At 36.3% G+C, this 12727-nt stretch overlaps 1 protein-coding gene across 1 annotated transcript in view; it reads right to left on the reverse strand.

Moving 5' to 3' along the window:
• Nucleotides 1–12727, reverse strand: part of PGAP1 (post-GPI attachment to proteins inositol deacylase 1) — a 91936-nt gene that overhangs the window by 9739 nt on the left and 69470 nt on the right. The window contains exons 19-22 of the mRNA XM_006159914.2: nucleotides 11732–11770; nucleotides 8117–8210; nucleotides 2452–2542; nucleotides 557–754 (exon numbers count right to left, since the gene is read on the reverse strand). Coding sequence (XP_006159976.1) covers nucleotides 557–754; nucleotides 2452–2542; nucleotides 8117–8210; nucleotides 11732–11770 — 422 coding nt within the window. The remainder of the gene's footprint in view (nucleotides 1–556; nucleotides 755–2451; nucleotides 2543–8116; nucleotides 8211–11731; nucleotides 11771–12727) is intronic.

Here is a 12727-nt window from a genome sequence, read left to right on the forward strand (position 1 = left end):
AGAGATAAGCTGCTAGGTCCAGGACTTGAACCACGGTTGGCCATGTGAGAAGTTCAGCACTTCAACCACCACGTCATCTGCTGGCCCCCAACTATAGAATTTAACTTGCAATAAATGATTAGCTTTGATAAAGACATCACTTTGAACATTAACCCATACTTTTGCAAGTTATAAAGCTTTCCTTAAAAAACAGTTCAGTTCAGTGCAAACAGTTAATTTTAGACTTCCCTAAATTATTTTTATTTTATTTTTTTTAGATTTTTGCCATAGGCTTTGTGCTCTTGCCAGAGACAGAGACAGAGAGAAGGAAAGTGAGAAATCATCTGCCAGGGGGGATGGGAACACCACAACCCCTTCTCCTCCATTCTCCTCTTGGGATTTTGGGCATGCACATATACGTGTCCAGCATGTTTTTCAAACTGCCAGTCCTGGACTTGAACTGTGGTCAACTATGTGGGAGTACAGTGTCTTAACCATCATGCTGCCTGCTGACCTCAGAATATAATTTTTTTTAAACAAAGAGCAATAAGAAAGCTTTCAGTCATTCATTCTTTACCTTTTCAGAGCTAGCCACAATGAAGAAAGGAGTCTCACAGATGTAGAAGAGAGCAGGCCACTCCAGTAGGCAGTACATGTTCCAAACAGAAAGAGAATCAAGGACACAAGGGGGAAACACATACTCTGACTAGTTAAAAAAATGGCATCCAACTCTGGTAACAATAATGTGTCCCATAATTCTTTAAACCATTTATACCTGTAGACAAAAGAAAACATAAAATAAAAGCAAAAATCAAAATAAAATAAAAACCCAACTACTGACATTAAAAAATTTAACATGAGTTCTCTGACCATTAACTAGAGACCATAAGGTTCCATGATATTGTACATAAATTATAATTATACTAAAAAAGCAAAATTTAATGCTTCATATGTAATAAGTCATTTATTTAACAAGTGAGCCTACCCATCTTTGAGGATTTGAGGCCTGAGTGTCAACACACCTTTACTGGTCTCTATTGATTCCTTTTATTTATTTTTTTTTTAATTTTTACTTATTTATTTATTTAAATTAGACCAGAGAGAGACAAAGTGAGAAAGAAAGAGAGGGAAATGGAGAAAGTAAACTACCAGGTCTGGGACTTGAACCGCAGTCGACCATGTGGGAGCCCAGCGCCTTTAACCACCATGCCACCTGTCAGCCCCTCTATAGATTTCTAATGTGCGGTATTGTTGTTTTTTCTAATTCTTAGTTAGAAAGCCAACAGGTAGCTTTAGATGGAACTTTACAACTATATAGAGGTTCTTAACCCCAAACCACAAAATATGAGTAAATTAAGACTTGAATATTAACGAGGATAGAGAGGTCTAAAATATACTTATATGGGAAGTAGAGAAGGACATCAGAGACACGGTTTCATCAATACTTTGTAATGGTTTATGTTTGTGAATCTGGGATACTGAAAGATCACAGACCACATATCCATTTGCAATGGTTAAAGACCTAGTGTATTTAAAGTCTATTTTTTCCCCCATTGCTAAAGGGAGTAAGCACTCACCAGAAAGAAGAGAGAGAGAGAGAGGCAGGGAGAGAAAAAGCACCCCTCAATGGGGCACAGTTATGTCTCAATCCTTTGTCTCCATTTCTCCAAGCCATCAGGATTTTAGGTATGAACATATACGCACCTAGTATGTTTTTCAAGCTGCTAGGATCGGGATTCATGTGGGATTGACTCTCCTAAACTACTGTACTATGGAACCAGACTTACAGTATGAGTTTAGATCGATATAAGTTCAACAATTACTTTTAAAATTATTATACTATTGAAGTAAATGCTGATATACGCACAAGGGGATTTTGAAAAGTTTATAAAAATGCATATTATGAAAAAACTATGTGTGGACTTAAAAATTTTTAGCACTAAAATTAACTTGCACTTTTGTTTGTCTTTATACCTATTCATTTATTTTTATTTTTATGTCATTTTCTTTTATACATTCAATCACATTATTTAGCTTACAAAATGAATATTTCAACAGGTGAACATTTCTCCCTAGTACAGTTGATAAAACTATAAAATATCTTCAACAGATAATACCACATTTCTTTGTCCCATTAATGCTTTGCCTCCCTATTTTTCTTCTAAATATCTTTCCTCAGACCCTCCTCTTTCACACACACTATATCTGGTATTTACGTCTATATACTGTGTTTCTATATCCTTTCATCAATCAGTTTCAGTCATAGAAGGTGGACACTCAGTATATATTTAATTCCATTTTTTAAAAATTTACTGATGTACCCTCAAGTTAGGCATTTGTCTAAGAGAAAAACCCCATTTAACAAAACAACTATGAAATCTGTATAAAAATTTATAGTGCATTATGGAACCAAACAAAATATTTCAGATGTGAGGTAAAATTAAAATCATTACCACAGATGATAAAACTTACCCCAATAGAAACTTAATTATAATTACAAAAGGATCAACTTTGTATGGTTTGGCTTCTTTATCCAATATGGTAGCATATTCTAAGCAATAACCTAGTGATTTAAAAAAAATTAAATTATATGCAATACAGATTCACAGTAGCATGAAATATATTCTATACTGTTTATAAGCACAACATATTATTTGTCAGAAAAACCAAAGATCTCCATTACTAATGTCATAAGGCCTTCTTGAAAGATTAATGATTCTTATACAAGAATACACATACAATCACTACGAAACAAATCCAGGGAGTCAAAGTTGTATCAATGTATCAATACATTTTAATAAAGCTCCAAGGTGATTTTTAAAAAATAACTTTATTGAGATAAAATTCTCAAGCCAGAGAACTCATTTATTAAAGTATACACAATTCAAGAGTTTTTAGTATATTCAGAGTTGTGCATTTATCATCACTATCAGTCTTAGAGAACATTTTCATCACCCCCAAAAGAACTTTGTTCCCCTTTACCACTACCCCTAAATATCCCATGCTAGGCAACCACTCTTCTATTTTTTGTCTCTATAAATGTGACTATTCTGAACATTTCGTAAAATCGTATATAATATTGGGTCACCTGAAAAGTCATGATGCATTTTTGTATAGAAAAACAGAAAAATAAGTAAAAACTTTTCCAGTGACCCAACACATGGCCCTTTATAACTGGCTCTTTTCATTTAGCATTTTTTCTCAATTCATCCACATTGTAACATGAACCACTATTTTACTTCTTCTCATTGCTGAATAATGTCTATTGTGTGGACATACCACATTTTATTTATCCCCTCATCAGCTGAAGGACATTTGGGTTGTTTCTACACTATGGCTATTACAAATACTCCTATGACCATTTGTATATAAATCATTGTGTGGGTGAGTGCTTTCATTTCTCTTGAGTATATTCCTGGAGATGCAGGGTCATGTGGTAATTCTGCGTTTAACCATTTGAGAAACTGCCAAACTTTTCCAAAGTAGATATATACCATTTTACATTCTCGCCACCAGTGTACAAGGGCTCCAATTTCTCCACATCCTTGTTAGTGATCTTTTTTTATTATAGCCATTTTAGTGATTATGACCTATAGGTGATTTCTGATATGCATCTTTAGCTCAGAACCACCTCTCTTATGGTTTGAAACATAATCCCATACTTAAACCTTCTAGATTAACCACTGAATATCCTTGGGGCCTCTGTAGACTATCTAAATATAAATTCTGTATGCTTGGGAATCAATTACTAAGTCAACTTTTAGTTGAAACTATAAAGAATGGGGTGTTTATTTCAGATTTTCAAAACAAATAGACATTTGTATTAAAGTTTGGCAAATGTCATATTGCCTCAATACTCCCTTAAAAAGGTCCAAGGGAGGAACCAGCAGTTAGTGTAATGGCTATGTCGCTGGACTCCCACGTAGTCAACCGCGGTTTGAGTCTTGGACCCAGTGGCTTAAACTCACTTTGGGCGCGTATGTGTGTGTGCCCAAGATCCCGAGAGGAGAATGGAGGAGAAGGGATTGCGGTGTGGCCATCCCCCCTGGAAGGGTGTGGGGGGGGGCCCCCCCCCCCGCGGGGGGGGGGGGGGTGATTTCTCGCTTTCTGTCTCTCTATCTGTTTTTGTCTGTCTGGCGAGCACACGCCCCTATAGCAAAAACCTCTTCAAAAAAAGAAAAAAAAAAGGTCCAAGGGAGATTACATTAAATGTTGCTTCCCTTTTCCTGAAATGTAAGCTAAATTAGGTAAAAATGAACACTAAAAGCAGACCTAACGTTGTTTAAGTCACTAAAAGTCATTGAGTAGCTGCAGAAGAATTTAGTGGTAGTGGGGTCAGCAGGTAGCATGATGATTAACTGCTAGATTCTCAAATGGCTGATCATGGTTCAAGTCCCAGACCTGGCAGCTTGCTTTCTCTCTCTGTCTCTGCCCATAGCAAATTAAAATAAATAAATAAATAATAAATAAAATTAAATAAATAATTCTTTAAAAAAAGTTTAGTGGCACAGGGGATTTATTAACAATTTTCAGAAAGTTCATTGAAAATGTGTATTATGAACAACTGTACATATATTAAAAATTTTTCTGCCCCCAAATAGTCATACTTTAATTCCATTCTTTTCTCCACAAATCCCTTTGTATTCTATTCTTTATTTCATACCTTTTTCCTCCTTTGATTACTGTCCAAAACAAAGTTTAAGACACATTAACAACTCTTCTGTTATTGTCTAGGGAGGATTTTGTCCACTGTATAAAATTAGGTTATTGGGAAAGTCATGACGTGTTTTTCTATGCAAAAATGCATCATGATTTTCCTGATGACCCAATACATTCTATATCTACCTTTCTAGATCCATTTTCCACTCTTCACTCTGGTCGAAACTAAAAATATGATTTTTTCGTTTTTTTTTTTTTAGGTGTCTGCCATAGTGCATGTGCACTTTCCAGAGAGACACATAGAGAGAAAGGGAGAAATCACTTCCCCGGGAGTATGGACACATTATAATCTCTTATCCTTCATTCTCCTCCTGGGATTCTGGGCATGCACACACACATGATCAGTATAGTTTTCAAGCTGCCAGGTCAACTTGAATGGTTCGATATGTAGGAATCCACACATTAACCACCATGCCACCGGATGGGCCCCATGACTTCTACTTTTTTTTGGTGGTGGGGGGGGTAGGTTTTTGCTATCGGGTGTATGCACTCGCCAAAAAGACAGAGAGAAACAGAGAGACAGAAAATGAGAAATCCCCTCTCAGGGAGGATGGTCACGCCACAATCCCTTCTCTTCCATTTTCCTCTCAGGATCTCGGGCATGCACACACACGCACCTGGAGTGAGTTTAAGCCACTGGGTCCGGGACTCTAACCACGGTTGACTACATGAGAGTCCAGCAACACAGCCATTATGCCAATTGCTGGTCCCCAATGACTTTTATTTTTATGAGTTCAAGTTAGGTTCAATGAATAAGAGGTACTGGCAGGTAGGAGAATGGGAGGAATAAGTTTAGTGTATATATTGGTATTTCTTCATCATTTTCCCCGTGGAGACACAGGCCGGCAGTGGTTGCAGTGTGCCTGCACCTAAGGCTACAGTTCTAGTACTGTTGTCTACTCCTACAGCTCTCTAGGTTGCTCCACTCTTGCTTTGGTACCTAGGAGTACCAGATGGCTCTGTTGCTAATCTGCTACTTTATTATCTCTTGTTGGTTTTCTTAACTCTGCACATACCTTTGAAACAGCCCCTTCATTAGAATTTCAACTATTCCATTCAATTGTGTCAGGACCTAAGTGACAAAGGACACAGCCCCAATATTACAATGAATGCCTACTGTGTGCTTGGTACTGTGTCAGGCACCAGGAATAGAATGCAGAACAAGATGTTTCTTGAGGAAGATCTACATTTTAAGAGGTTCTCAGAACAGAAGAGAGAAACTTCAGGCACTGGGATATAAGAGAAAACAAGTAAGGGAATTTCTTGTGATATCTTAAATGTATAAGATCCCAGACCTCTGCAAACTTTGCAAGATGGGGCATGAATTGTCAAATTATCTGTTTTCCTTAACTGCATGTAAGCTGAAAAATAGTAAGGAAGCATTGCCTACAGAGAAGAGCAGGAAAAGAAGAAAGGAAGAGCAAAGGCAGGGAGGAAAGAAAGAAGGGAGAGGACAGAAGAGGAAGGGGGAAAAGGAGAGGAAGGAAAAGAAACAAATTAGGATGACATGGAAGGAAATTAGGGGAGTGAGTACCTCTAAACTGAAGTATATAACACAAAGAAATAATCTTGCAGCAGCAGCAGCAGGAAGAAGACAGGCAGAGGTGGGTGGAAAGAGAACTTGAATTTGACCATGCTTCTAGGTGTAATTACCAATTTATAGAAAACAGAGAAGATGGAAAACATGTTTCACCCTATCACAGGGACATAATCAGTAGATTTCAAACTATGGAAAGCTCAACATACAAAAACCCAGTTTTGTTCACAGGTGGCATAGTGGTTGGGGCACTGGACTCGACTCCCACATGGCTAACAATGGTTCAAGTCTAGGACCTGGTGGCTTGCAAATCACATTGGGGGGACCAGGAGATGGCATAATAGCTCTGTCACTGGACTCCCACATAGTCAACTTTAGTTTGAGTCCCAGACCTGGCGGCGTAAAATACTCACACTAGGCTCATGTGCATGCATGCCCAAAATCCCCAGAGGAGAATAGAAGAGAAGGGACTGTGGCATGGCCATACCCCTGGGGGATGATTTCTTGCTTTCTGTCTCTGTCTCTTAGGTGAGGGCATGCATCACAGCAAAAAAATCTTTCTAAAAAAAAAAAAAAGAAAATCACATTGGCTGTATGTGTGCATGCCTAAAATACTAAGAGGAGAATGAAAGAGAAAAAACTACAGCAAGGCTGTCTACCCTGAGCCATGATTTCTCACTTTCTCTGTCTCTTTCTGTCTGGCAAATGCACTGCTCTATGGCAAAAAAAAGATCCAGTGGGAAGAGATAGAGGACAAACTGATAATAATAATAATTATAATAATCATGATAATGATAATTTGGAAAAAAATGAAAAGCTATTGGATGATGATGATGGGGATTTTAATATCTTTGTATTGACTGATATGCATGGTATTCCTTCTGGAAAAAGAAATGTAATACACTGCAAAGTTATACATGATTCAATGTAATATAAACAAGATTATGATAATAAAAATATTAAAAAATAAAGGGAAAATGGAAAAAAATATGCATTAAATATGTTCAACTTTACCAATGTCAATTACACTACAATAAAGCTTTCGAAAAGGGAAAAAAACAGAAACTTAACAAACTGCAATGTGTAAATTATAGTGGGAAATTGTTTTAAAAAACTGTTTCAGTCATTTGATATGAGGGTATCATTTAATTTTTAGAATATGTATTATGGTTAATTTTTTGCATTTCTTTTAAAGACATAAATATTGAAAACATTGTTATGAGAAGAAATTGTACATTGTTCAATTCCTATATGTATTGTGCATGCCTGGCATGATTTTCAAGCCACCAGGTTCTGGCCTCAAACTGCGCAGTTGGCCAAATGGGAGACAGCTGTCTTAAATTCTGCACCACCTAATGGCCCTTCCTATTGGTCTTTGATTGATTTTTAACATGTAATTTCTACATGTATTTTAACTATTTTAGTTAACTTGTTTAGCCTTAAAGTTTTTTTCCCATTAAAAAATGACACTGATACAAGTCACAAGCTAAAAGAATGTTAATAATTTGGAGGTCTTAAGTGGACAAATTGGAGGTCTTTGTACTAGCTGTCAATAACTAGTTTGGGACTGGTGATTGATAGCTGAAGAGCAATAAAGATATGGAGAAGACATCATAAAATCACATGCTATTTTGGAGTCTCCAAGAGCAGTAGTGTTGGCTACTACTATGTGGCCATTTATAGACTCCATTGATATGCTTCCTAATTCAATGTAATACTGGGTTGTTGGAAAAGTCATGATGCATTTTTTGCATAGAAAAAATACGTCATGACTTTTCCGACAACCCAATGGATTGAAATATGTGTAAATATACACAATGAATTAATTGTTTTACTTTAACATTAAAACAAAAGTATCTTGAAAATTATAAATATTCTTACCTGCTGAGAAAAGAGAGTACAACTGCCCTCCATAAGCAAGAAGGATGCTAGATATAACATAAGCAGGAAGGGCTCCACCATGAAATCGAACTACCTAGAAAAACAGGCAAATCAATGGACAACATTAGTATTAACGTTCAAGTTAATGCGACAAGTGTACTTTGACATAAAATTAAAAAGTTGCTTTTCACTTTATCTCTTTCCTGACAAGGACGCAAAGGTATTTTCAGTGTTTAACATTAAAAAGTTCTATGTAAAATAAATGTTAAGACCATAGAGCATATTAGAAACATACTCCACATGGGAATCCAGCACCTTAACCACCACAGCACCTGCCAGCCCCAAATTTTTAAATCTTTTAAAAATGCCTTTACATTTGGAATTAGAAGTTAATACTGAAAAATTTTAAATTTCACCTAAGAAATCCACATTTCCAGTTTCCCTTAAAATGTAAAGATCTGGCAACACTGGACTTAACTCCAACTTACAAATGACTCACTAGAGTTGATGGAATTCTCTTAGGAAACTAACTTTCTGTTTATTCTTTGCTGTCTTTTTCTTAAGAATAGACTAAAGAATATGTAAAAAGTTTCTTTTTCAGAAAAAAATTATAAAAAACTATTTTAACGGCTAAAGATTTTTCCCAAGTAGTTTCTCTTTATCCTTCTTCCACAGTCTCCTGTAACTGACTCAGCACTATTCAAAAATGTGTTATAAAAAAATGAGATTTAAGTGGGACCAGCAGTTAGTGTAATGGCTATGTCGCTGGACTCCCATGTAGTTGACCATGGTTCGAGTCTTGGACCCAGTGGCTTAAACTCACACTGGGCGCGTGTGAGTGCGTGCCCAAGATCCTGAGAGGAGAATGGAGGAGAAGGGACTGCAGCATGGCCATCCCTGCTGGGGGGTGATTTCTCGCTTTCTGTCTCTCTGTCTGGTGAGCACATGTACCCTATAGCGAAAACTTTTCCAAAAAAAGACCAAAAAAAAAAAAAAGACAAAAAAAGATTTAAAAATAAATATGATTTATTATACAACTTTAATTTATTCTCCTACTGTCCATGAGCCAATTTTAAAATAAGAATGAAGAGCATCTTATTTATTTTAATTAATCTGAGAGGAACTTAATTTTCAATTACCATAAACTTTTATTTTATTAAAAAAAATTTTTTTTTTGGGGGGGAGATTTTGCTATAGGGTGTTTGTGTTTGTCAGAGAGACAGGGAAAAAACAGAGAAACACAAAATGAGAAATCACCCCTCAGTGAGGATGGTCACAGTCCCTTTTCCTCCATTCTCTTTTTGGGATTCTGGGCACACACGCCTGGTGTGGGTTTTAAGCCACCAGGTCTGGGACTCAAACCATGGTCAACAATGTGGGAATCCAGCAATGTAACCATTACACAATCTGTTGATCCCCCTTTACTTGATGTTTTAAAAAGTACCTCTAATCGTGTAATACCTTTATATCCTTACTTTTTGGAAAGATTTCCACATTTTAATAAGAATATTAGTCCATCCCCTTTTGTGCAATTATACTTGACTATAGCACATTAAGCAGACTTGACTTTTTTTGTCACTAATCTGAATTATGGAGGCACAGTATATCCTTAACCCAAACCACCATGTTCAGTCACATAACCTTTGAAACATACTAAAAACACAAGAGCATGAATGCTTTCCACATATTATAAAAGATAATTATTTTAATTATTTTTTTTCTTTAAGGTTTTTGTCATAGGGTGCATGGGTTTGTTGGGAAGACCAAAAGAGAAAAAGTGAGAAATCACTCCCAAGGAAGGATGGCCATGCCATAATCCCTTCTCTTTCATTCTCCACCTGGGATTTTGGGAACACATGAACATGCACCTGATGCATGTGTCAAGCTAAAGGTCTGGGACTTGAACTATGGCCAGCCATGTGGGAGTAGTCCAAAGCCATGACCACCACACCACCTGCCAGTCCTCAAGAGATAATATGCAAATTAGTTCCTTGGGACCAGCAGGTAGCATGGTGGTTAAGGGGCTGGACTCCTACAAGACCGACTGCAGTTCGAGTCCTGGATCTGGCAGTTTATTTAGTCACTTTCCCTCTCTTTCTCTCTAGTGAGTGTCTGTGCCCTGTAACAAACTTAAAAATAATAATCACGAATGAAATTAAATAAATAATTCTTTAAAAATATAATTAGTCCTGGGGCCAGAAGGTGGCATACTGGTTAAGGTGCTGGACTCCCACATAAACGACCATGGTTTGAGTCCCAGACCTGGTGGCTTACTTTCTCACCTTTCCTTCTCTCTCTCTCCCTCTCTGTTGATCTCTGGTAAAATAAAAAAATATTAATAATAATGAATAAAATAAAGTAAAATAATTCTTCAAAAAAAAAAAATCAGTCCCCTGGGACAAGCAGTTAGCATAATTCCTATGTTGCTGGACTCCCATGTAGTCGACCACGGTTCAAGTCCCAGATCCAGTGGCTTAAATTCATGCCAGGCACATGTGCATGTGTGGCCAAGATCCTAAGAGGAGACTGGACAATAAGGGATTGTGGCATGGCCATCCCCCCTGGGGGGTGATTTCTTGCCTTCTGTCTGTCTCTCTGTCTTTCTAGTGGGTGTGTGTACCCTATAGCAAAGAAAAAAAAAAAAAAAAGTCCCTTAACATTTTAGTATACTTATTGTAACTACCAACAATGCTATTTTCCAATTTACTAACATATAAGACACTTCCTAATTTACAATTAAGATTTTATATATTAACTTAGAATTTTGTAATGTTCACAAATGTAATAACCAATCTACTTCTCACCAGGTTGTTGTGATAAACAAATGAGATAACATACATAAAAAAAAGACTTCTACTTATTCATTTTAACATTCAAGTACTAAGTGACTTAAAGTAAAAAAAAAATTCCAATACACCAAGATTGAAAAATAAAACAGGTTAAAAAAGTAAAAGTAACAAAAGCTATAATACAAATTTTATTGAATTTTATAACTACAATGTTCCTGACCAATATTATCTTATTTATGTCTAGGCTGCATAATTCTGCCAATTCTAATGATGTCAAATAACATCATCATAGATCTACTGATGACACATTGCTTTTATAACATTACTTGTAAATGAAGTCTGCATATTTACTTTTAATAGAATTTATTTTACCTTTTACAAACAGAGCATGCACAACATAAAAAAGTCTTTGAAAAATGGTCATTTATATGACAGTCAATAGATTTTATTACACTATAACTTACAGTGTAGTATGAACAACATGAAAGTCTTACTACAACAACATTCATTCACACAAAAATTAATTTGTTTAAGAACCAGGTGACATCTCTCATTTCTAGGATACATAAAACATGAAAGGATCACGTTAAAGAGGAGGTTGGCTGACTTTGGACTGTGAGCCAAGAATGGTTTTAGATATTATTTAAGTTGAAGAATAAAGAAGAAAAAAGGCAAAAGAGAAAAGAAGCAGTTGCAGCAATAAAAAAGACTGGATGTGTTCTGCTTAATAACTGATTATCTGACTCTTTACAGAGAAGTTTGTACCCCCTGCTTTGTAGTATCTATTCATGAGGCAATAAATTAGTCAACGAGGAGCGTCTCTTACCTGTCCAAGTATTTGTGAAAAGGAAGTCTTCACTGTCACCTAGTTTAAAACAATTAATAATTAAAAAAAGAAGGTTATCTTCTCTAAACTCTTCTGGTTCATGCTTTATTAAATTGAGTGCTTCTGCATATTTCTAAGTTTAATAATTAATGTTTTGTAATGATATATCTAAAAGCACTCAAGATCTTAAAGAATTTTATGAACCACCATTTAAATTATATAATGTGTAGTGCTACTACTTACTGTATTTCCCCATATTCTAATTCTCTGACAATTAGAGGACTAGCACAGTAAGTGTGGTAATTACTAATTAGAATATTTAGCTAACCAGAATCTCTTATTACCAACTCATGCTGGTGGAAGAAATTTAAGGCAAAATGATACTTTCAGAAGAAATTCAACCTTAATTATCTATACCATAAAACACTTTTTAAAATTTTCTTGGACATTAGGAAGTCTGGGGAAAGGAAATAATGCTTTTATTAGGGATGCTATAAAATGACCATATTTTGTCAAAATATGTACTTTCTGAAAATATGCAGCATTTGTATAAACAGATATTTCAAGAGCATACAGCTTTGGGAGCCAAATTATAATTATTATTATTTTAAATTGCTGGAGGGTACATATGCTCACCAGAGAAAAAGACAGAGAAAGAGAGAGGGAGAACATCCCCCCACCACCCAGTGGGGTATGGTCATGCTATAATCCCTTCACCATTACTACTTTGTCGAGATTTTGGGTATGCATGCAGACAGAGACAGAGAGAGGGAGAACATTCCCCCCCCCACCCAGTGGGGTATGGTCATGCTGTAATCCCTTCACCATTACTACTTTGTCGAGATTTTGGGTATGCATGCAATATGCACAGTGTGTTTTTCTTTTCTTTTTTTTTTTGGAGAGGTTTTTTGCTATAGGGCGCATGCGCTTGCCAGACAGAGACATAGAGACAGAAAGCGAGAAATCACCCCCCAGGGGGGGATGGTCACGCCGCAA

Source organism: Tupaia chinensis, unplaced genomic scaffold (genome assembly GCF_000334495.1).
Source record: "Tupaia chinensis unplaced genomic scaffold, TupChi_1.0 Scaffold000661_1, whole genome shotgun sequence".
Taxonomy (NCBI): Eukaryota; Metazoa; Chordata; class Mammalia; order Scandentia; family Tupaiidae; genus Tupaia; species Tupaia belangeri.